Genomic DNA, 24945 nt, shown 5'->3' with positions numbered 1-24945 from the left:
CAATTAAACAAAGGAAAAAAGAAGAGCCCAGAGTATAGGTTTCCATTTGTACCAGCTTCAGAAACAGGAAAATGAGCCTATGGTATTCCAAGTCAGAACAGAGCTCAGTTACCCATGCAGAGGGGGCGGTAGGGTGGGAAATGACTGGAAAGGGACATGAAAGGGGGCTTTTGAGGTCACATTACATTTCTTGATCTGGGCAATAGTAACACAAATATGCTCAGGGTGGAAAAACCGTTCACTTATGATATATGTGGTTTTCTGCACACATATTATATACATCAATAAAAAGTTTACATTACACAAATTACATTATACTCTTGGGCCATACAAACCCATCCTCTAAGGATACAGTCAATGCATCCATCAACCAAAAGTATTTCTGGGGCACCCAGCCGTGGCCCACCACAGAGAAAAGTCCGGCCGTCCCCAAAGTGGCGTTCAAGGCCCTGCCGTGGGCCTCACTTCTTACTGCCCTGCCAGGGTCACTCCCATTCCCAGAGAAGCATCTTCACATGGCCTTGCCTTTGCCCAGCAGGCCCCGCAACCTGGGGTGCCCTTTCCCCTGTGGCCTGGTGAAACCCTCCACCTGACCTTCGCCCCAGCTCCACTCCCAGCATCCCCTGCAGCCACCCTGGGCAGCTGCGGTCTCCGAGCCTACACTGTTCCCTTAGGAAACAGCATTTACCGTAACTGCCTCTCTAGGAAGTGGCCTTTTTTCCCCCAATCTTTCCAATTAGATTCTAAGTTTCCTGAGAAGGCCCCACCTTGGGGACCTTGTCCTTCGTGCAATTCTATCCAGCATGCTGATACTTGGTTACCAAGTCACCTCATCACCATTTACAGAAAAACAAATGCACACCAGGCAGCCCACATATGGGACCTCCATGGCGTCCATGAAGTGTTGCCAGGCCCACTTGTGACAAGTGGAATAAGGCTGCAAAAGGGAGGCTAAAGTGATGTACACTGCAGGTCTGTCTGGCCCCAAAGCCTGGGTCTTCCACCCCTGCCCTGCTGGGTCCCTGAGCAGCCCGTCATCGATACACCTGACTCCACACCCTACTTCAAGGTCCAGAAGCAGGCCTGGGCAGAGCTGAGTGGCGCATTTTACTTTTTAGTAAAGCTACTCACTCACACCAAGGAGGCATCAGGGCAACAAGGAGGGCAGAAGGGCTCAGGTGGGGCTGCCTCCAGCCATCCGAGAATCCGCCTTGCTACAGAAGATTAAAGCTACACCCGCCTCGTGGAGAAGCTGATCAGACGTCTGCTCGCCTCTAGCTGAGCGACTCTGAGCAAGTCACTTTAACCACCTCCCACACTCAGTTTTCTTACTGGAAAACTGGAAGTTACAACACCTGTTTTAAGATGCCTTGTGCACCCAGCCCCAGAAGTGATCAAGTATAGGCTGGGGGCCCAGCTACAGAAAAGGGTCCTGCCTTGAGGGGAAGATGGCCTGGATGCTCTAGGTCCCTCTAGATCTGGGTTCTTAACCCTGGCGGCATATTAGAATCACCTGGGGATTTTTTAAAAATCCTAATGGCCTGTCCCTCCCCGACCATTCCAGAATGCGGTCTGAGCTTTTGAAAAACTCTTCTGGGAACCCTAATGTGCAAAGAGGGTTGAGAACCAATGAGTTAGACCAACTGACCCATTTTACAGATGGAGAAGCCGAACAGAAGCAGTTTCACCAAGAGATGTGGGACGGAGCCAGGAGTGGGAGCTGGGGCTCCTGGCCCCTGGCCCAGGTATGGCGCTACCGTTACGCTCGGAAGGAAGCCCCTGGGGCTCTCTCCGGCCTCTGCCCTGTGAGGAACAGGGCAGGCAGCTAAGACACAGCTGGGCAGCCTGGTAGGAGGAGATGGGCCCTCTCTGCCATCCTCGGCTCCTCTCTCAGGTCAAACAGCAGTGGGGGCCCCAGAGGCAGGGCTCCCCCAACCCAAATCAGGGTTTCCTTGAGCCTGAGACAGACAACATGAGCTGAGAGAGTCCAGGGGTGCAAAGAAGCCATATCCCCATGAAATCTATTTTGTTTTAAACCCTCGGGGCGGGGGGGGGGGGGGGCTTCTGTGAATCACAGACACAATCCCAGTATCTACTGCACACCAGGCCCTGAGCTCTCTGGGCCTCCCAACCTCTGCCCCCCTGAGAGCAGCCTGGAGTCCCTGCTTTGTAAAGTGTCCCCTCCCCTCCTGCCAGGCTGGGGGTAGGCTGGAGTGACCCTCCACATCCCTCGGCCCAGTAGGGCAGAACCTGAGGCCCAGGCCAGATGTGCGCTTTGCAGAAGCCCACACAGCCACTGAGTATAAGGCTGGGCCCCCACACGGCGGCGGGGGAGCATATCTCCTCAGCGCGGATGATAGGACCGAGGAACGTGAGTAGAGACAGGCGGAGGGGTGGGGAGAGACACGATCTGGGACTTCCTGGGGTACACACATCCTGATGTGCTGACGCGGACAGCCGGTCTACAGAGGTGCCTCTGGGTGCCCCCATTTCAGCCTGTTCAGCCCAAGAGGCCAGGGCCAGAGCCAGAACAGGTGTACTTGGCCCCCACCCCCCTCCTAACACTCCTGCTGCCCACAGCTGCCCACCCCCGCCCCCGATGCCAGGCTGTGTGCTGGAGCCCACCTCCCCACCTTCTCCCCCACCTGGCACGGAAGGCCCAACAGCCCAGCGGCTCCCAGCTCTGTCCTGTGCTGGCACAACCCTGGACGACTCCGAGAGATTAAAATGGTTTCCAGGCTCCTATCTCTGAGCTCCTACCTCTCCTTTGAAAGGTCAATTAAAGTCCTGGCAATGATTCACCTTGCAGTCTGGGGCAGCGGCTTTGAGGTCTGCTCCAGACATGAGACCTCTGTTTTTCCAAACCCAGAAGCTTCTACCACAGGGTAAGCGCAGCGTCCCTCCCTCGGGCCAGAGCAGCCCCTGCTTTGCAGGGATGCCACCCGCAAGGCCTTCCCCTCTTCGGCTGAGGCTGCCAGGCCCTGACAGGAGTGGTGTGGGGGAAAGGGCCCATAAACACCAGGAATTCTTTCCACAAAGGGCAACTGGGAAAGCGATGCATCTCTGCTTCCCTTGGCAGCCAAGGGCCATGGAGGGAGAATGTTTAGTATAAAAACATCTGACAAAGTACCTTCAGGATATATTTTCTGCATCAAAGAAGGAGCTCTTGGCAACAGCCACTCTACCCTGACAAGGAAACTTTCGAGTGCGGCTCCTGATTGTTAGAGACGCCCAGGGAAAGCGTGCCACCGGGGACAGGGGGAGGGCGAGCCACAGAGCCCGGCAGACAGATGGTTATGATTAGGCTGGAGGCAACCAAGTGCATTTTCTGGAATTTCAGGTCTCCTCAGAAAACCTGCTGGTTCTCCCAGAGATAGAGGCTGCCCGAGGTGTAGCGAGGGGTAGGCACTGGCTGTCTCCAGGTCGAGCCAAATCACCGGGACAGGAACAGGACTCCCCCTTGGCCCAACAGCCCCTCTCAGAAACCTGCCCCCCCGGCCCCCACCATGCCACCAGTCATTCATGTATTCAGCCAGCAGCCATCCAAGGACCTGGTGAGCGTTGTTTGTGCCAGATCTTGGGTTCCCGGGGGCACAGAAGCAGCACAAGGAGCAAGAACCATGTCAGTCCTGCATCTTCCAGGGGGCAGAAAGGGCACCGTGCCAGACACGGGAAATCCCACAGGGGCCAGACGGCCTGAGTTCTGATCCCACTTCTACTGTTTTCTAGCACGATGACCTTGGGTATATTATTCAACGTCTCTGAGCCTCAGTTACTTCTCCTTTAATTTGGCTACTAAAGGTAGCAACCTCACAGCACTGTTGGGAGGATTCCATGAATGAATACAGGCATGGTACTTAGAGAGAGCCTGACACAGAGCTCTGCGTTAACTGTGATTCTCAAATATGTGTTATGATCTTATGTGTTCTCTCTCACTCTGGATCCCTTTGTTCCAGGCAAAAAAAAAAAAATCATTTATTCCTTCATTCATTTATTCTACAGTGACCCACGGCTATGGACTAGACCCCATGCTGGATGCCAGACAAGGTCCAGAGCCAAGTATATCCCGGAGTTCCTCTGGCCCCAATGACCACAGTCCCTCTGTTCCAGTCCATTCTTCCGGATTCAGGACAATCTCTCTGGATTCATATTTCCCTATTCCCCCATCTCTCACATATTAACCTTCTAGCCACAAATGAGTTCAGAACACACAGCTACTGCACACCTCCCTGCTTCTGCATGAGCTGTTCCTTCTATCCGACATGCCGTCTCTATCCTGTTGTCTTCTTGGTGAACTCCTAGTCATCCTACAAAACCCAACCCAGAATCACTTTCTCCTTGATGCTTACCCTGAACGGCCCATTCCCACTCCAACAGCATCCCCTGCTCTTGATGTTTCTGTGCTGGTGCCTCACCCATATCTCCACAGCACTTGAGCACAAGCAATCATTCACCATGCTTTGCTTGCTACCTACCTTTCCTTCTAGACCATTAGCTCCCAAAGGGGAAGGTCCAGGCTTTCTTCACTTTGTATCACCTGCCACTGGCATGCAGTAGGTTCTTAATAAATGATCAATACATTGACTTGTCATCCCAAAGCCTACCATCAGGAAACACACCAGCCCTGGGTTCCTTTGTCAGGGACCCCACAGGGTATAAGGCTGTGTGATCTCGGGCACATCAGTTGCCCTCTCTGGGCCTTGGATTCTTCATCAGTCAAGTGTACCCCTACTCCAGTCCCCAAGCTTTAGGGCTCCGGGGATGGAGGTGGGGGGTGCAGGACACCGAGCCCCTCCCTCTGCATGGCCTTGTCCCAAGCATAGTTTTGCTTCGGGACAATGATAGGAACCTCAGATACTGCAGGCCAGAAGCCCCAGCTCCGTGCACGACCCCGAGGCCCAGGAGCCGGTACCCTCTGCCCGGAACATAGCATTACCAAGGAGCCCCTGAGATCAGTGGCCCAATATACAGCTGAGCAAACTGAGACCGGGGAGGTGAGGTGCTTGCCCGAGGTCATACCACAGGGTAAAGCTCCAAGCCAAGCCTGGAAGCCACTCCAGCGTGCTGCTCACCATCCTACACTGCTTCCTGGCCAACCAGGTTGGCCAGAAAACACCCCCCCCACAACTGCCTGGTCCTCCCGGAACTGCTGCAGTCCCTGTCACTGCTGCCTTTTGCCCCCTGCCACCTCTACTCCAGCCTCAAACAACCAGCCCAGGAAGAATGGGTCCTTGTGTGACCTGCCCTGGAGTTTTTAAGGAGAGAAGGCTTTTTTTTTTTTTTTCCTCCCTTTGGTTGGTCAAAACTAAAAAAAAAAAAAACACATGGGAGAGGCTTGATGCAAGTTCCAAATGCTGCCCATGTTGGAACCAGAGGTGAATGGTCCTTTCCACCACCGCCCCCCCGCCCTGACAGAGGGCAAGGAGTCTGGGGCCATTTCTGAATTGGACATGGCAAGCTGCTCCTGACCCGGGAGCTCAGCGTCAGTCCTGGCCCACCACCTCCAGGCCGGAGCCTGACCTGGGGGTTAGGCAGAGCAAGTGTGGGCCACACCCAAAAGCCAGCTCTGAATCCGTGGGGATGGATCTGGGTTCAGGGCTAATTTTGCCAGGGTACCATCTGCCTCAAACCCCAGGTAAGACTTCCTTTCTGCTCTCTAAAACCGAGGGAAACCCTCTTTGCAGCTAAAACTCCCCCGACCCCTGCCCTCTCTCCCGTGCTCCCTCCTAAACCACCCACTTGGCGTGCAGCACCCCAGACCTACAGGCCATGAGCACTGTCATGTGACAGCGATGTTATCCAGGCTCTGCCTGTCACCCAGGCTCTGTCTGTCACCCAGGTGTGATCAGTTTGTAAAAACTGAGCTGGACACTTACCTATACACTCTATATTATAATAAAAAGTTTTTAAAAATATTACCCAGGCCCTGGCCTCCCCCTGCCTCATCTCCCACCAACACCTGGTGCTTTGCTTCCTAACCCTTCTAAATTCCTTTGCTTTTTCAGCCTCAGGCTGTTTTCACACCCCCAGACCTTGGCACCTGCTATTTCTTCTACCTGGAACACATCGACCCACCCCCAAACCTTGTCCCTTTTGTAGGCTCCTATTTATCCCATAAAACCCAACTTGGATATCACCTCTTCCAGGAAGTCTTTCTGGGCTGCCCCCCGACCACACCAAGAGTCAATCACTAACCTCTTCTTCCTCTAGACTGTCTCTTCTACTACTTCTCATTATCACCGAGTCTTCACCTGTCTGTGAGCACCACGAGGATAGAGATCATGTAATTTGTGTTTCTGAGCTCCCAGCTGTAAGCAGAGCGGCTCCCACGCCGTCGTGGCCACATCTACCATATGCCGTGTGCCAAGCCATGGCTGATCTTGTAAGGGCCTGCCCCAAAGTCCCAAAGCCAGGAAAGGGCACGGCTGGGACTTGAACCCAGGGCCTAGTGGTGCACAGCCCGTGCTCTTCAGCCGATTTTGCTGAAGAGGCTCAGCACACGCTGACTGAACTGAACTGAGCACCTTGGAGAACAAGGAGTTAGGGTCTCTTAGACGGGAGTGTCTGAGGAGAGCATCTTGGGCCTAGAAGGAGGAAGCAGCAGGAAACAGTACACCAGTGCTCCTCTCCCAGCTTCGGTAGGCGCTGACGATGAACACCAGACAGCACCAACCCCACAGGGTACCTGCTCAGAGAGCACAGAGATGAAGGGAGGCGGGTGTCTGGGCAGTGTGGACCCGCCGAGGCTGTGACCTGGCTCTACTTGCTTATGCCCGCTGTGCGGCCCTTGGCCGCTCTCCTACCCTCTCTGAGCCTCTGTTCCCAAACTCTGTCCGTCCATGGAATGCAGGAATCCTAGAGAATGGACTGTGCTCTCGAGAAGCTTACAGTCTGGCTGGTCGAGGAAAGACACCCACATGCAGCTGAGCTCCCAACCCCCCTACGTGAGCCTATGTAGCTCCCTGCCTTTACTGGACCTTTCCCTCTAAAAATGAGGGGCTCCCCCTCACTGGCACAGCTCTAAAGAAACAGCATGCTCTGACGACTGAGATACCAGCACGCACATCCAAGGTCAGACAAAGGGACAGCTCAGTCCCTATGACTGGCAGCTTATACCACACCTTGCATACAGTGGGTACTTAATAAAGCGCTCAGTTATCCAATAGGCACTAGAACAGGATACCAGAGGGGAGTCACTGGTTCCTGAAAGAGCCAGCCCAGTGCTGCACCCCCCAGCCCCATGGCATGGGAGTGAAGCAGGCCTGGCTTCTAAAGCAACACAGCACCTCAGGCTCTCATTTAATGGCCCAACGCTCACTCAGCACCCAGCACGCAGCCTGATCTGGCTGCTCCTCACCCAGGGCCTAATGCTCCTTGTGTGGTGCTCATTCTGTTCTAGCCTAGAGCAGCTGAACGCCAAGAGAACCCTGCCCTCCTCCCTCAACCCTCCTCAGAATGCTCATGCCTATGTGGCCCTTCGTCCCTCAATTCCTTGAATTATGGCATATTCTACCTTCACATTGCCAAGAAGGGTTGTCTCCCAGCCACTCACACCTTAGTATGAATTTAACTAGCTAACCTTATTGTCCTCCCCCAAACTAGACTGAAATCAAAGGAACAGGAGAAAGACAGAGGTATTGCCATGGGGGGGCGGGGGCGGAGAGCCTGAGGGGACTTTAGATAGTCAAGGGCAGCACCCCAGGCCCCGAGTTAGGCCAGGAATCCGGGTGTCAAGCTTCTGAAGGCACCCCAAAAGGGCCTTCTAGGCTTTCAAGACTCTGGGCATCAGTCTTTAGATCTAGTAGAAGCTCTGTATTCTGCCCCTCACTGAGCAATCTTGCTGGAGTCATCTGTCCCCTCTGAGCTTCAGTCTTCTGTTTAGCAGGGATCATGCACCTAGGAGCTACTCAACAGATTAGATGAGTGTCCTGTCAACCACGCAGCAGAGCGCTGCAACCAGACCCTCTCCTGTCCTGCCGCCCATGTGTCCCTGCCTGCCCCAGCCATGACTGTGCCTCAAAATGCCCACCATCCCCCTAAAGTGGCCTCAACCACAGGACAGGAAACTGAAGCAGAGACCTTGGAGCTGGATAAAAATAGGCAGACAGCGCAAGGCAACCGAGTGGGCTCTGTCCTGGGGCTGCAGACATTCTGCTCAAGAGAGGGGCCAGGCTCTCAGGAACAGGGGCCCCTCGGGACTCAGGGAGACAGAAGGGGCTGGGGAAGCTGGCCCGTGTGGGCTCAGGGTGGTCTGCACCACCCTGCCCAGTGGTGACAAGGATGAGCACTGAGCTCTATGCACCCCATCCCTGGTTCTTAAACAGGGCCAGGCTGTCCCCAGGCTCTTTGGATCACACTCCCTTGCCCCACCCCCCACCGGGGTGTGTCTCTGGGAGGGGGATGGGAGCCCTAGCTGCGGAATGCCAGGCAGGACCCTAAGGGCAGGAGGGCTGGGCAGTCACACCACTCAGGCTCCCAGCTGGAGCCTGCCACTTACAATTCAGGAATTTGGGCAGCTGGCCCAGCAGGGAGCCTCAGTTTCCCTATAAAATAGGGTGAATCACATCCGTCTCACTGGGTTGCCATAAGGAGTCAATGAGATGGAGAATGACCAGCTCTTAGCAAAGCGCTAAGTAGTGAGTGTCAATAAGGTCAACTGTTGTCAGTAGCAGCAGTTATTATCTGTCCTTGAACATCAAACACCCTGGCCAGGCCCAACACATTCTGCCCGTCAGCCTTCTGACCTCACCTCCTGCCCTGCCCTTGGGCAGGCCCCGCATTCCATCCCAGCCGGATGACTCCTGCCTTCATCCACTGAGACCTGTCACCCCTCTGGGCCTTCCCCTCACCCTGCAGCGCCTCCCTCCCCAAGCCTGTCCTCCAGGGTGACAGCTACCGCCGCCCCAAGCCTAGGAGCTCCCAGGAGGCGAGGGCAGTGCCAACCCACTGGCCCTCTGAATCCCACAGGACGAGTAAGCTGGAAAAGCTGACCAGCGAGCCCCCAGAACGGGAGGAGATGAGTGACGTTCCTGGAAGGTGCCTGGGTGACCACACGGGGAACGCTCCACTCACCTCCTGAGACAACCTCGAACTCCGACCAAAGCCCAGCAGACCCCATTTGATCCCCTCACCCCCACCCCTGAAACCCCAAACTTTCTCCCCAGTTCCCTCAGCCCCTCAGAATTCCAAGCCACTGGACGCCAAATTTTCTCATGCAAACCATGCGGGCCTCGTCCACAGTAAAGAGCAGCGGGGATCTGCTCACTGGCCAGTACCACACAGTGCTCTAGAATGACTGGGTGGTAATCCCAGACGTAGGGCCCCAAAGGCCGCCAAATCTAACAGCCCCCAGGGTCTCTGGACATGCCCCTCCAGAAGGCGCTCTCTCCTGGTTCTTGTAGGTGCTCTGGGGTCTGCTCCTTTCTGACTGAGCCACACACCCAGCCAGCTCTGGGAGGACAGAGATCCAAAGAGACTGTATCTGCAAACAGACCCAGACCGTGGAACTCTAAAGCATCTCCGCAAATGGCAGTTTCCACCATTAACCGGGTGGGGGTGGAAGCAGAGAATGTGGAAAAATTACCCATCCATCTAGACGACCGATGCCGATGCAATCCACCTAAATCAAATACATTCTGAGGGCTGGCAGGGGCACAGAATCATGCATTCAGAAATACTGTTAAGCCTCCTGCTTCAAAATTATAGGCACAGAAGAAAAAGAATGGATTAAAATACTAACTTCTTGTGCTCATTTGGTAAGGTCTTTCAGGGAAAGGCATTATAACCAAGTAGGGGCCAAAAGGCATAGAAGAAAACCCCAATCAGAGGGGCCACCAGAGACCAGAAGGCAAGGGGACCCACTATGGGACCCTGGGCAAGTCACTTCCTGCTCCAGCTTCTCGTTTTCCCATCTTTGAAACAGGTGTACCTGTTTGATCTCCCATGGTTGTGATGGAATACGGAACGAATGGGGAAGGGCTCGGACCTGGGAAATGGCCACGTGCAGCCAGCATCGTGTCCCCCTTAGAGTCATGGGATGAGGATGGCAAGAATGACAGCCAGAACTTCACACAGGGGAATGGAAGCTTTGGAGAAAAGGGGGACGGGACAGCAGTCAGGAGCACAGTGGCATGGTGGCGAATGACTCTGCCACTATGTGACCCGGGGCCAATACTTTACTGCTGTTCTGAGACCATGCATGTACAGGGCCGGAGCAGCGGACACGGCCAGAAGGAAACACTCCATAAACAGCTATGGTCACTGCTGTCGCCATTACGCCCCAGGAGTGGGGCAGGGGAAGGACAGCTCGGATGCACACAGAGGCTCTCACCCGGGGAGCCAGCCATGCCCACTTGGGAAGAAGCAGCACCAGCCCGAGTGGCTGTCACGCCACGCAGCACAGACCCAGGCCACAAGCCCCAGCTGTCTTCCTAGCACACCCATCCGCCATGCTCCCAAAGGGTTCCCACAGACCTCCGCACCAGAGTCCCTCCTGGCCCCCGATGACCCCAGGTCACGGCCAACCTCTCGTTTCTTAAGGAAAGCTAGGTTTAGCTATTCTCAGGAATGGGAGGATCCCTGTGGCCAACTTTTCATTGCAGGGGCTTGGGGGACTCCAAACTGGGGTTCTCTCTGCTTCCTAGCCCAGCATCCACCGCTCAGGGAGAGACATGGAAACCACCAGGCTTTGGCAAAATCCTCGCTTGCCAGACCCTCCCCCAAGCTCGTTCTACCCACTCGATTTCCCCTTCTTCTGACCTTCCACGTCTGTCCTTCCCCAGAGTGCGGAGAGGAGGCAAAAGCCACAAAGATAAATGTATACAAACACATGTGTTTTGGAGCCTCTCAGCAGCTGGGACAAGAGGCTCCCCTGCTAAACAGAGGGATGGAGGGTCATGCTGGGCTTTCACCAGTCCCACGAGAGACAAGGTGGAGACAACTGGTGAGCACATGGCCCAGCAAGCACTTTCCAAGTGACCAACTTTAGATCTCACTCGTACAGATCGTTCTTAACCCCAAGGACGCCGGCAACGAAGACAGTGAATCTTCCAATCCAAGAGGTGGGAGGAAATGGGAAAAGAAAAGGAGAGAGGAAATCAAAAAGGCCTCCATCAAGCTCCCCGCCCCCACCTGTCCCCTTCTGTGAAGTTCAACACAACAGCACCGTGCAAGGACAGAAATGCCAACCTGAGAATTCACCCGGGGCGGTGATGAGGGAGTTGGTGGCCTCCATTTCAGTGTAAGACAATGTGGAATCAGATAGATCTACGGAGGAAAGAGAAAGACAACTTAGTCGGCGGTGGGGCACTCCTCTCTTTTCTTCTCTCTCACGCATCTGTGTGTGTGTGTGTGCGTGTGCACGTGTGTGTGCACGCAAGTGCTTGCAAAGGGCACCGTGTTCCTCCCAGCTTTCTGATGCCACTCTGTAACCTCGTCCCATGATCACATGAGACCAAGCCAGCCAGCCCTGGAACTCCTCTGGAAAATGCTGAGTCTTGCAGCCTTGGCACCTGAAAAAGTCTCAACTACTCTGACCACAGAAATAACCCAAGTTCAGGGGACTGAGCAAGTAGCAACTTGGAGCCTCCGTGGGTAAGGTTAAATTAAGCCCCTAAACAATTCATAGTTGCTGCGCTTAATTACCACCATTAAAATTCTTAAAGTTGTTCCTTCTTGCTTCCTTCCTTCCTTCCTTCCTTCCTTCCTCCCGCTGGAGCTGGGAAAGCTCTGTTTTAACAAGTTACCAGCCACCCTCACTCTGTCCCACTTGCACCCCTCTAATTAAGGGCTCAAGCATTTGCTCCCAGATTAACTTTTTTTCCCCTCTTCCCTCCTCCATTCCTTAATATCCAAACCTGCTCACAGGGCAACTTTCAATGCCTGGACTGTGTTTTTGTTTTGTTTTGTTTTGTTTTTTTAAGGCTTTTTTTTTTTTTTAAGTAATTTTAAGTACTTCATATGGTGCGCATTATTTGTTTTCCCCTGTCTTCAGTGCAGTGAGTGAGATGGGGAAAGGAAAATCTTTTGCACGTTTTCTCTGGAACACTGAGCTGCTACCCAGACAAGCCGATGCCTTTTTGGGCAGGCGGACTCGCAAAATTTTTCCTCTGCTCCCAGCCACGAGGTGTTGTCCGTGTGAAGGAGTCATAAAGCATGTTCTGTGAGGCTGACAGCTCGTCACCTTCTTACCCAGCTCAACCCAGGTCTGGCTCAGCTGGTCCCACCTGGCTCAGGAGAGCCACTCCAAGCTGGGGATTCCTGGGACTAAAACCGTTAGCCAAGGCCCTGGCTAGCTAGAATTCCACTGGATCTGTAGGATTTTTTTTCCCCCTTTTACCACAAGGTTTGGGGAACGGGAAGATGAAACATTAACCAATTTGGGGTTTTTGTTTTGTTTTGTTTGTTTCCCACTTGCCAGATGCTGACTGGGTGTTCTGGGTTTTATTTTGTTTTTTTGGTCTCATGTGATCACAGAGGCTTAGAAGTGAACTGACTTTTTGTTTATGAAAAAGCAACAATGCAAGGAAAAGAAAATAATACAAAAAATAGCTCGGACTATTTATCGGGGCACGAAAAAGTTATCTGCTGGTAAAATGTGCTAGGAGGGAAATAAGGACAGATGTAAAATCTCTTTAAAATAAAAATAAGACCCACAATGCCCAAGTGGGAACTTCTTAAGAGAGTTTTGCTTTTCATATCTATTGGTCCCAAAGTGTTCAGCGCCCTGAGTCTTGCTGCTACTTCTTGTCTGAAGTAACATCATCGCAGGCTGAACCTTATTTCTAAGGGAGCCGCTAGAGAGCCCACGTGGACAGCTTAGTGAGTGAGGGTCCCCAGAGTGGGAATGGTTTCCACCTTTCAAGGCTCTTGAGGCCCTATTGTGCATTCTTCCAAAGCCTCCCATTTACTGCTTCTAGTGACCCCTGACATCGGAAGCAGGGCAGTGGCTGGTGGAGAAAAGAACACTCCCCACCTTGATCACTGCTCAAGCCCCACGGAGGGACCCTGTCTGGAAGCCGGGGTCCCAGGTTTGAGTCCCACCTCTGCCACCAGTCATAAAAATCAGGGCTCACCAACTTTTTCTGCAAAGGGCCCCCGTCATAAATAAAACTTTCAGCCTTGCGAGCCACAGGATCTCTGTGTCAGCAACTCAACTGTGTCGCTGGAGTATAGAAACAGCGAGAGACAATGTGGGAGTGGGGGAACACGGCCATGTTCCAGCAGGACTTTTTGTATGGATGCTAGACTTTGAATTTCATGTCATCTTCACGCGTCAGGAAATAGTACCCTTTTGATTTTTTTTTTTTTTAACCATCTAAAAAAGTGCAAACCAACCTTAGCTCACAAGCCATACAAAAACAGGTGGTAGGCCATAGTTTGCAGACTCCTGAGCTGTGTGACCACCAGCGGGTGTCACTTCCTCTTTCTAGGCCTCAGTTGTCCCATTTGTAAAATAACCGAGACACCTGTTGATTTCCAAATGGTCACTCTGCAGGGCCAGGCACTGTCCTGATTTTTGCTGCTTTATCTCAGGCTGACCCGCAAATCCTCAGTGCAATGATCCTTGACATTCAAACAGAGGGGCTGCATTTACTGAGAACATTTGTGTTGTTTGTTTGTTTGTTTGTTTTCTCCTTCCTCTAATGGAACTAGGGATCTTCTAAGCGACTAGTGCAATTATGTTGACTCGGAAAATGCTGAGACAGGCCCATGAGGGAGGGATGGAGAACGGACGAGTCGAACAGGGGGCTGCTTCGTGGGTTTCCGCCTCAGCCCTGCTGCTCATTAGCTGGGGGGCCCTCTTCGTCCCTCAGCCAGATCCCTCATCTGTGAAGTGACAGGGTCCCACCAGATGACCTCTTCGGTTCCCCGGAGAACTAAAAACAGCTCCTCCATCCACGGGATGACCAGACGTGGGGAGAAACAATGAGGAAGTTGCCATCATTAAACCACTGACTCAAACACCGTCATGGGACAGCCTCTGTCCCCCTTGACCGAAGAGGTCAAACTCCTGAGCGGACCTGGGGGGCGCTTCTCACTCCACAGGGGGGCCTGGAAAGCAAACTGGCCTGGATGCCTGAGAGTCTGTGCCACTTAGGAGTGACCTCCCAGACGATGCTGACAGAGGCTACTGGGAAGAGGCCTTTACCAAAAACAAAACAAAACCCACTTCTTGTGGTCACTTGGTGGAATGTATTAGCATCACTGCCATGCTAGCTGACTTCGAGAGCCTGAATCCCCCGGGAACTGCCTGGGAAACAAACTTGCTCTCCTGGTACTGGTAAAGCCAAACTAACTGGCCCCACCCCTGGGATCCTCCACTGGAGGGTACAGCAGGGCCAGAGAACAAGCCATCGCCACTTTCAAAACCACATGCCTCTACTCCAGAATCTGAGCTGCTCGTCTAGCCCCAAGGTTTTCCAGAACACCCGTTCTGCCTCCAAATGGGACCTGCCTAAAACGATGACCAGCTCCACTGAGCGCACGGAGGGGACGGACCATGCCAGCGACTTCCTGCACCGACACACAAGCTGTCTCCATGGTCCCACTGTTGTTTCTGCCCAGGTGAACTTCTTGGCTTAACATGGGGAGAAGCACACCACTCCTCTCCACAGTGACTTCATGCTCTACCTATCTGTCATAGTGCTAATTACTGCAAGCTAAAAGGAGAGCAACCGAGGGCTGGGGAAGGGAGAGAGGAAAAGGGAGAAACACCAACCCATCTCCAATGAGGTGCGTAAGCCAAAACCCATTCATCTCCCACAGGCCCATGTTTAAAGGTCACAGAGAGGTTAATGATGAGCGGAGGAATTTCGAGATGTAAATAGCCCGCTGCAGAGCCTGGGTCTGCTTTGGCCCAAGTGTAGGTGTGTTTGTAAAACTTCGCCCCAGCGCAAAGGCAGCCAGGCCTGCTTTTCGCCCCCTCCTTCCCTCCAGCCCTTCAGCACTGAGGCTGCACCCCCCCCCCGCCCCCAGATTGAAAGGGAGCTGGGTGGGAAGGAGGACACACTTACCCAGTGGCTTGTACTCGTCGCGAGGAGACAGCCGAGAATAGGGGGGTGGTGGTGATTCTGGAAGACAGGAGACACAACACGTCACGGCTGGGGCAGGGGAGGTCACACCTGGGGGTTCAACCTGGCTTTTGATGATTGGTGTCCTCAAATAATAAGCCCAGCCCCCAGAAAACTCTTTCCCCACCACCTCTCTTTACCCAACGGGGAAGGCCACAGGCTTGGGGTACAGACCCAGACTCAAGCCCTCATCTGCCCCCTTTGGCTGTGTGACCTCAGGCAAGTTACTACTTCCCTTCTCTGAGCCTGTCTCCTCAGCTCTGAAATAGGGATAATAACCATAAAGACCTGCCAGGTTTGCCAGGAGGGCAAACGAAGATAATATATGTAAAACAGCTCTTGGTACTCTGGAAAAGTACCTGTACAAACACTAACTGTTGTTACAACAAATGAAACATGGGTGCAGTGAGAGTCAGAGCTAGGATACCTGCCTGATAAAATGCTGGATGCTCTGTTAAATTTCAAGTTTGGATATATATGGCATAATTTCTAGTATACGTATGTCCCTCGCCCTGGTTGGGACATACGTATACTAAAAGATTATGTGCTGTTTTTAACAGAAATTCAAATTCAGCTAGGCATTCTGTCCTTTTATTGGCTAAATTTGGTAACTCTAATCAGAAGTGAGTGTAAGAGACACAGAAGCTCCTTTCCAAATAAGCTGCATTATAACTGACATTCTTCGGGGGCAGGGAGGAGGGCAAGACTGGCTAGAGCCCAGGAAGGCAACCCAGCTTCCCAGATGGGAGACCTTAAGCCAGTCACTTCCAGCTAGCTCTCGGCCTCAGCCTCCCCCTTTGTAAAGAGAAGGGGTGCACCCCAAGCTCTCCATGGCCTCCCGGCTCAGACCCTCTGTGATTCCTTATTGTCTATGGTATTTTTCTTTTGGTTTCCTTTCATTTGCCTAAAATACTCCTCCTTAAAAACATGTATTTTGTCTTCAGAAGAATTCCTTAGCCTCTTGCTTTAGGGGAAGTAACAATTTGCTAAACTAAGTAACAATTTGCATGAATGAAATGACCCTTCATTTTCCCTAAATGAAACTAAACACCATCAAATCGCAAAAGAAAACAAACCCTCAGTGGTAGTAAAGCGGTAATAACTATTATTAGGCAGGTATCAGTAATGACACAAGGGGTAATAAGTGTTTTTCGCAATTATAATAAGGCACAATTCGTTGTAGGAGCGTTTGTTTTCCTCTGCACACCCAGTGCAGCTTCACTTCTTCCCCACCCAGCTTCTCCAGCCTGAAATTACTTCAACAAAGTCAAGGCTCTGAGGTCTAGAAACAGGGAATCTTTTGTGGACAGGCGTTTGGGAGAAGGAAAAGTGAATCATGGAAGAGCCACTGGGAGAGAAGCAAACATTTGCTGAATGCCTGTGTCTTTCTCCACACCGGGCATTTTCAACTTCATTTATTGTAAGTAATTGCATTCTTTTGGATCTTAGGTACAGCGTGGTTAATCACGCTTCTGGGCACTTCTTATTTCGTCCTTTCTCAAAAATAAATAAGGTGGCCATTCTCATTCCCATTTTACAGATGAGAAGACTGACTTACCCAGTTTCCCCCCCATGGTGGAAATGGAATCGGGGCCCAGGCCCTGACTCTGCTCTACATCCCAAGGACACAGGCAACAAGAGGCACCCTGTATTACACCCCTTCACCCCAGTCATCAGTCCATCACGTGCACAGAAAGTGCTCGGTCAACATGTGCGGACAAAGACGATGGTGACCAGGATAATGGAGAGGTGGGGGCCTCTGCAGACAAAGGTGTGGAGAACGAAGACCTAGAGGCTGAAAGGAGTGACCCAAAGGAGCCCCCCAACAAGACTCCAGGAAGGCAACTATTTGCCTTCAGTAGGAGCCACTTGGCCCACTGGTCCTCAGGGTCTTGGAGGGGCGAGAGACCAGACCTGAGTGAAGACCGGCCTCTCAGGACAAGAGGCAAAATGCAAGTGGGGCTACAGCTCCACAGGGAAAGAGAACTGAGGCGGGCACTCCCACTGCACAGTGAGCACGGAGGCCTGGCCGGGGGAGGTGACTGCCCCAGGGCCACACAGCAAACTGGTGGGAGAACCAGAGCCACAGCCAGAAGCCAGGTCTCCTGATCCCCAGTCTGATGCCCTGTCCACTCCCCCACTCACTTATCGGAAGGCCTGTAATTCCTGTGTTAGGGTTCCTTCTGCAAAAATCTGATTGGCTGAGGCTCAGGCCACACATGGTGGGGCGCTCTGGACAACTGGCCTCCCAGATCTGTCCCCCAAGAGTGAAACTTGGCAGCAATGGGCAGTGGCGGCTGGAGTCAAGCCACTGTCACCAACCCCAGCATTTCTCCCAGGGGCTGTTTATCTGGGACCCAAAATGTGGAGGGGAAGAAGGGCTATCGAAGTCCCCTCTTGAAGGAGCCGCCTGAGACTCCCACCACCCACGGCCACTCCCGGGCTGGGTGTGTCCTAATGTGAATGAGGCAGAAAGCAAATCTATAAATTTGAAACGTCCCTCACACCAGCTTGTGAGGAACTGCAAAGCTTTTAGGAGGGACTTGACCAGGCCCCCATTTGCTCCAGCAAAATGGTTCGCACAGAACTGCTGAACAACTTTAGAGGCTGGAAGCTGAATGCTAAATTCCATCCTGGGCAAGTTAAAAAGTATGAAGGCTTATGGACTCCACCCCAAGACACAGGGATTTATAATGTCACATGTTCACCCAGCTCAACTGCTCCTTTTAACTGGTTCGGGCACCTGGGGTCCAGCCAGGTAAAGGACCTGTCCAAGGCCGCATAGAAAGGCAGGAGATGTTATTTTACTTCTGCAAAACAAAGCGGAAGGCCAGGTGGGGACCAATACCGAGTTACCTTTTTTTTCAAACAATTGAGTTCTCATTCACATACCCTAAGGTTCACTCTTTTAAAGTGTGTAATTCAGTGTTTTTTAGTATATTGAGAGTTGTGAGACCAACACCACCATGTAATTACTGGACATTTTCCTCACCCCAAAGAAGCCCTGTCCCGTTAGCAGTCAATCCCTATTCACTCAACCCCCAAACCCTAGACAACCACAAATCTACTTTCGGTCCCTATGGATCTGCTTATTCTGGACATTTCACACTAATAGGTTTACATAGTATGTGGCCCTTTGTGTCTGGCTTCTTTCCCTTGGCGTATGCTTTCAAGGCTCGCCCGAGCTGCAGCATCCACGAACTCTTTTATGGCTGAATGATATTCCGTTGTATGGCTGGTTAGCCATTCCTCAGCTAATGGACATTTAGACTTTCTCCATTTTTTGACTACTAGGAATAATAACAATGCTGCTATGACCAGTCCTGGGTGACCTTTAACTGGCACGGCCGCTTCACTCCCAACACTTCCCGGCCCCACGGCTCTGGGTGAGGGGAGCCCCAGGTCACTAACTCAGGTGGGCAAGGCGGGTACTCAGGTGGGAGACAAAAGGTCAGAAGAGCAAGTGTGGGCTGCCTCCAGGCCCTCTATCCAGTCCCCTCTTAGGAGCCACCTCAGCACTTACAGTAGTTGTACTGATTTTTCAGTAGTAACTTAGATGCTCTAAACTTGAAGGGGAGAGCTCCTAGAACCCTGCGGGCCCCTCTAAAAGAAATGGACATGAGAGAGAGACATCAGACACTCCAGCCTCAGGCATCAACTTCAGGAATCTCCTCCAACTTCCTTCAGAAGTAAGCAGTCAGCCAGGGGCCGAGCGTACCAGAAGGTTAGTGCTCAGCTCAGCTCAGCCCAGACGGGCCTCTGGTTAGCCCCCAGGGGGTACTTAGCCTTTTGGGATCTAGACCATAATTCTAAAGCCAGGAGAGTTCTCTGCCTCTCCCAGCGCCTGGTAATGTTTCAGTTTGGGACAATGCCTTCCACCCCCGTCTCTGCAGTCCAGCATCTTCCTTAGGAAAGGATCCACATGCATCCCTGGGCCTCCCAGTCGCCACCCTCCCAGGGCAACCGTCCCCTCCACCCCCAGAACCTGAAGGCTCAACCCCCAAGCCCGGGTTGGGAGCCTCAGAAAAGGAGCTCCTGGCGCTTTAAGGCCGGCAGAGCCTAATTGCCCAGATTCCCCCGGCAGCCAGATAAACAGCGCAGCCGGCTGGCGCCAGCAAGAAGCAAACTGCACATTATCACCCCTTCCTCACCTCCAAGGAGGAGCTCCGAGGAGCAGGGCGGGCAGGCCGAGGGGCCGCCAGAGGGGCGGGGCAGGGGCTTGGAAGCCCAACTTGAAATTGATCTCATTTCAAAGGGATAATGCCAGGCCAAATAAAAGGAAAACTTTTTAGCCCATTCTAATTCCTATAGTCCTGGCCTGGGAACCCTGTGTTTTCCTAGGCGGCCTCCTCCAGTCGTTTAGAAGTTCGCTCTTGCTCTGTCTCTTTCCCTGGCGCAATTTGGATAATAGTAATTTACTGAATATAATTACAGAAAAAAAAAAAAGTGGTGGAGCAAAGAGCAGGAGATTTATTCCAAAGTTAATGGATACTTTCAGGAGAAAGGAGCTGTATAAACACAGGTTAGAACTGTGATTAAAGTATTTCTCCACATTTCCGTCCACATAGGCACCGAGCTCAGCGAACTGGCTTTTCCCGGGACAGAAAGACACACAAGAGGGAAGGGGAGCCGGGCCTGACTCCCACGGGGACGGAGGTGCTGGACAGAGCCGGGCATAGAGGGAGGACCCCCACTCTCTGAGACAAGCATGGGGGAGAGAGCAGGGCAGGAGAGGCAGGCCTGGGTCCCCTGGAATCTGCCCATCAGACCCCAGGGATTCTGTCCAACGCCTCACTTTACACGTGGGAAAAGAGGCCCAAAGAGGGGAACTGGCCCCAGTGTCCCAAAGCAAGCTGATGGATGGGAGCAGGGTTCGCTCTGAGCAGCAGGGATCAGCACTGCCCAGAAAGGGGCCTCCTGGCCACCTGGGCTCCCTGTGGGGGTCCGGTGGGCACTGGGGTGACTGGTGGGGTGCCCCTCAGTTGGCCTGCTGGGTATTCGGGTGTACTCTCCAGCTACGTGCCTGCTCTCCCTGAGTGTGTCTGTCCATCTGTCTGTCTGCCTGCCTGCCCGCCCCACTGCCCCAGCCCTCTTCCCCCAGAGCCCTGGAAGGAGCAGTCTCCTTATCAGGATGCGCACGGCTGAGCTCCAGCTATGCACCCGCCCAGCTCCAGGAGCCAGGCTGGCGGCCAGGCAGCAAGGGTGGGGTGGGCAGCAAAGGGCTCCCCAGTTCTCAGTCCCAGCGGCCCAAGCCATCAGGCAGGGGATGAAGCAAGAGGGTCAACCTGGCACCTACTGAAAACTCTTCCCAGACCATCAGTCCTCCCAACTGCCCTGAGGGTGGCCTGAATGGGGGGAGGGGGGAGGGCTGGCAAAGAGGAACAGAACAGACACAGCCCCTGCAACAGTGCCTCCTTTTGGGATGAGGGAGGGAGTCAAGTACCAATGCTCAGTCTAGAATTAGATGTGGAGAATATTCCTAGAGCCACCCACTCACCAGTAGGGAGACTATGAGGGGAGGTTACTCATCCAAGGTCAAGCTTACTAGAGACCCTGGGACCAGGGCTTTGGGACGAACTGTTCCACTGCAGCTGTAACCCCCCAAATTGGCCAAACTCGAACCACCACCTAAGTTGACTTCTAATCCAGGGAGGGAGGGGTGTGCATCCCTTCTGGCTCACACACCTGAGCCTGCCTGGCACCTTGACTCTCAGCTGGCCCTCTCCTCCTCCTCCTCTCTGCCCACCTCCCCGACCCATCTCCAGATAGAATTATGGAGCTCCTGGAGGGGATCCTGTTACCTACACATCCCACAGCGCTCTGATAGTTCAGACCCAATGACCTGGCCCTTCTTCCCCCGTCTCTGCCCCATCTCCCCGGGGAAGATTATGTTTCTTAAGGGCATGGGTCCTACTCATATTTCTACTCTCCCTGCTATAGCACCCAGCGCCATGCCTGGCACAGAGTAAGTGCTCAACAAATATCTGTGGGCAGACTGACCTGGTAAGAGAGAAAGTAGTTGCCAAGACCTGCTAAAAGCACAGAGCGGGCCCCACCAATTATCTCCCACGCAACAAAAATGACTGGGGACAGGGCAACCACAAACAGGGCCCCCCTCTCCAGAGTTAGGGAGGAGACAGGGTGGCAGAGAGAAGGAAGCCACTTCCAGGAGAAGCTGTCTGGAAGAGGAACAAGGGGCACACAAAGCCTACCATGGGCCACAGGTCCGGAACTGCCAAAAGCCCTCGAGTCACGCCTGGAGTGACCATGTGGGGACCAGGGCAGCCAGGTCAATGCTGCTTCTCCCCCACCCCCACCCCCACCCCATTAGTGCTCTCTCTTCGGGAACCGCAGAGACACCTGCCTTTCCCCTCCAGCCACTACCCTACATGTGAATAAGACATCTGGGACAAATCCTGGGCCCACCGTCCCCTTCCACACTGGGAGTCCAGAGATCTGTGATCTGACCCTCTATGTGCTCCCAGGCTAGATGCTGACTCTCCAGAGGGGACAGAGACTGGAGGAGTTCAGAGCCCTCCCAGGCCCAACAGCCTTTAATCTTCCAGCAGTCCCACCCCCACAGGACCCCCAATGCCACCTGATGCATACACCCCTAAGATGCTATGGGCTGAAATGTGTGAGCCCTGCAGTGCAGAGGTCAGAGCAGGGGAACTGCAAGCTTCTGGCCTGCCAGAAGCCTCCACCTGTCCTTACCTCTGCTCCAGAACCCAGGGCCTGCTCAGGTAAGCAGGGCTGGGGGTAGGGTGTGTGCGGGAAATCCCAGGAAGAGAACAAAGAAGGGAGGCAGTTCGCAGAGGTAAGTAAAATTAATATCTGGCTTCCTCGCCTCCTCCACCTCTAGACCCTCAACTCTAGAAACACTGGACACAGAACTGACAATGAGGAGGATGGCGGGGGCCCTGATATTTGACACCCAAGGGATGCCGGGAGCAATCAGGGCAAGAAGGTGGTCTCCACTCTGAGAGAGCTTTGCTCCAAACTATACAAAGGAACCAGTGTGACAATTTATGAACACTTTTGTCTCTAGACATGAATTGTCTACGCCCAATTTCACAACTTGTATCTACCTGGACATAGGAAAGTACAGCATAGGAATAAGTATATGTACACAAATGCTACAGGCCTGGGCACAGACTGGGGGGGGGGGGGGGCTGGACGACACTCGTGTTCGGCTTCTCCTAGGCCTGCCCTCCTCTTTCACCGTCTATGAAGTTGCAGCCTACATTGGTCCTTTAAGCTGCAGAGCAAATTCGAATGCATACCCTTGCAAGTTTGCCCGAGTCTTAAGAAGAAGGTGCCATTGGACACGTGTGCCCCGATACCCACTTCCCGGGCCGTCCTGCCTCCAGGGGCACCGGCGGGTGCAGCCGCAGATCCGCCCGCCCGCGGTGTCCCGGACCGAAAGGCCTCGGAACGGGGCGGGGAGGGGAAGCCCAGCCCCCGCCGGCGCGCGCGCTCACCTGGCCCGCAGAGCCGGCTGAAGTGGTAGGGGTTGCAGCACACGGTGGGACCGTCGGCGGCGGCGGCGAAGCTGTGGCAGCCGCACAGGGGCTTCAGCTCCACGGCGTGCTGCAGGTCGGGCCAGCGGAAGAGGCGGCCGAGCAGCAGCTGCGGCGGCGCGGGCTGGCCGCCCAGGCGGAGGTCGGCGCGCGGCACCAGCACGCAGCCGCCCGGCACGCCGCCGCGGGACTCCACCGCCTCCAGCAGCGTGTCCAGCGAGCGCTCCTTGAGCCGCTTCAGCAGCGAGTACGTGACCGTCTTGAGTTCCTGCTCGAGCAGCAGCAGCCGCGAGCGGGCTTCGCGACTCCGCCCGCCGCCCGCCGCCTCCAGGACCGCCCCGGCCAGGGGGTCGCCGGCGTCCCGCGGCGCGCCCGCGGCGTCCCGCTCCGAGAAGAGACAGCAAGTCACCGTCTCGCAGTCACTTTCGGGCAGCCAGCCCGGGCCTCCCGGCCCCGCCACGTCCAGCGGGGAGCCCCCGGCGCCGGCCCCCGGCTCCGACATGGGCCTCGGGGGGCCCCCTGCGCGCCGGCGCCTCCCCGCGCCCTGGGCGCCTCGCTGTCCCACCGCGTCCCGGGGCCGCCGCGGGGCTACCGGGCGGACTTCGGAGCGGCCGCAGCCTCCGCCTTCTCGTGCCCGCGGGGCCGGCTCAGCTCGGCTGCCCAAGCTCCCATCCTCGTCGTCGACGCCGCCGCCGCCGCCGCCGCCGCCTTCCTCCCGGTCGGGGACCACACGACTTCGCCAAAGTCGCCGCACCAGCCCCGAGCGTTTGGACCTGAACATACGATATCCTTTGGCGCCGGGGGTGGGAGGGAGGCGGTCTCCGGTTACCGGGGGTCCGTTCCCTCAGCGAGGCGCCGGCTGCGCGGGCCGCAGCCCCACATGAAGCTCCGCCGCCGGGCGCCGTGCAGATCGCGCACAGCCTGTCGTCGAAGGGGCGCCGCAGGGCTGCAACATGAGGGAGCTCGCCGGGCCGGGACGGCGGGGAACACGCGCGCGCCGAGCCGCAGTCCGCGCGGGGCCAGCGGCTACATGGACCCCGGCGGCCCGGCTACTCAGCAACTCCAGCCCCGGCGCTGGAGGGGGACTGCAGGCGGCGCCCCGCCAGAAAGACCCCGCATGGGCCGGCGAGCCTTCAAAAGTTGCGCGGCTGGTCCATGAGCACAAAGCGCTCGCGCCGAATCCCCCAGGTGTCGGGGCAGCCCTGCTTTTAAAACCCAAGCGCTTAACTACATGGGCTTTTCCTGCAGGATCCGAAAGGCAGGCTTGTTGATACCCTCAGCTTCCTCCTTACTCCCTGCAAACAGAAAAGGAAAAAAAAAAAAAAAAAAAAGGAAAGAAAGAAAAAGAAACCCCAAACAAAACCAAAATCCTGGAATTGCATGCACGAAAAGCCAACTCCGTCTCAGGTCCCAGGCGCTAGATGCACTTGGAGCAAGTTTCTCCTGAACGCGGGTGTCAACACATGAGTGGAAACTAAAAATCCCAAAGAGCTGTTGGGAATCCTTAATTAAAAACGCAATCCACCGAGGCAGAGGTCGCTGCCCGCCCCACGCTGCGCTCGGACGCCCGGGGCGCCGCGGCTGCAGAGGTCGTCCCCCTCCCCCCTCCACAAAAAGTGCCTCCCGGTGGCCCCGCGGTCCCTGCGAGGTCTGGCGAGGCAGCGCCCGGCGGCTCTTTCTCTCGGCTCGGCTCCCTCGCTCGCTCCCCCGCTCGGCTCTCTCTCTCTTTTTTGTTCTCCTCAAACGCACACTGAGGGCCCCCGGAGGAGCGCCGCGGAGTCATTGGCTGCCTCCCATCATATGCCAGTCTAGACACTTTGGCGGCTCCGCGGCGCTGATTGTTGCGCAAACAAGGTTTCAAGTTTCTTAACTCTTAAAGGAGAACACGTCCCATTGCAGGGCCCGAGGCTCCGAGGGGCCGGCTCCCGGGGCGGGCCGAGCCCGGGCTCCCGCCCCACGCTCGCCCCGGCACCCCCGCCCCGAGCCTGACAGCGCCCACGGCCCGCTTTCTGGCCCGCGTTGCGCCGCGGGCACAGATACGAGCGAGCACACGCACACGCCCGCGCGCACACACACACACGCGAGTTACACAAACCACGGGTGAGCGGCCGAGGTCTCGGTAGACCCCCTGAGACTTGGATGCAAACGGGGCGCTTTGCCTCTCCCTGGCTTGTGCACAAACTTGCAAACACACATTGCACTTTAGAGTTGGTCCAAACCCCCATCCCAGGGAAGGCTCATAAAAATGGGTGTGCGTGTGTGCCTTCTTCCCGGCTTGAGTCCCTTGGGAGCAGGGGGAGGCTCATTTGTTGGGGTAGCAGGATCTTCCGTGATGGCACCAGGTCTCCACACCC

The 24945-nt window shown here is 54.8% G+C and overlaps 1 protein-coding gene across 1 annotated transcript in view; it reads right to left on the bottom strand.

Annotated features, from left to right (window-relative positions):
• SMAD6 (SMAD family member 6) overlaps nt 1-23671 on the bottom strand; it is a 73125-nt gene extending 49454 nt beyond the window's left edge. The window contains exons 1-3 of the mRNA XM_021693979.2: nt 22553-23671; nt 15015-15071; nt 11188-11265 (exon numbers count right to left, since the gene is read on the bottom strand). Of these exons, the coding sequence (XP_021549654.1) occupies nt 11188-11265; nt 15015-15071; nt 22553-23372 (955 nt within the window). The 5' untranslated portion in view covers nt 23373-23671. The remainder of the gene's footprint in view (nt 1-11187; nt 11266-15014; nt 15072-22552) is intronic.
• Nucleotides 23672-24945: the final 1274 nt, after the last annotated feature.

This window comes from Neomonachus schauinslandi, chromosome 9 (genome assembly GCF_002201575.2).
Source record: "Neomonachus schauinslandi chromosome 9, ASM220157v2, whole genome shotgun sequence".
In the NCBI taxonomy this organism is placed as follows: domain Eukaryota; kingdom Metazoa; phylum Chordata; class Mammalia; order Carnivora; family Phocidae; genus Neomonachus; species Neomonachus schauinslandi.
Note: the sequence above shows the minus strand (reverse complement) of the source record. Positions and strands in the feature narration are given on the sequence as shown.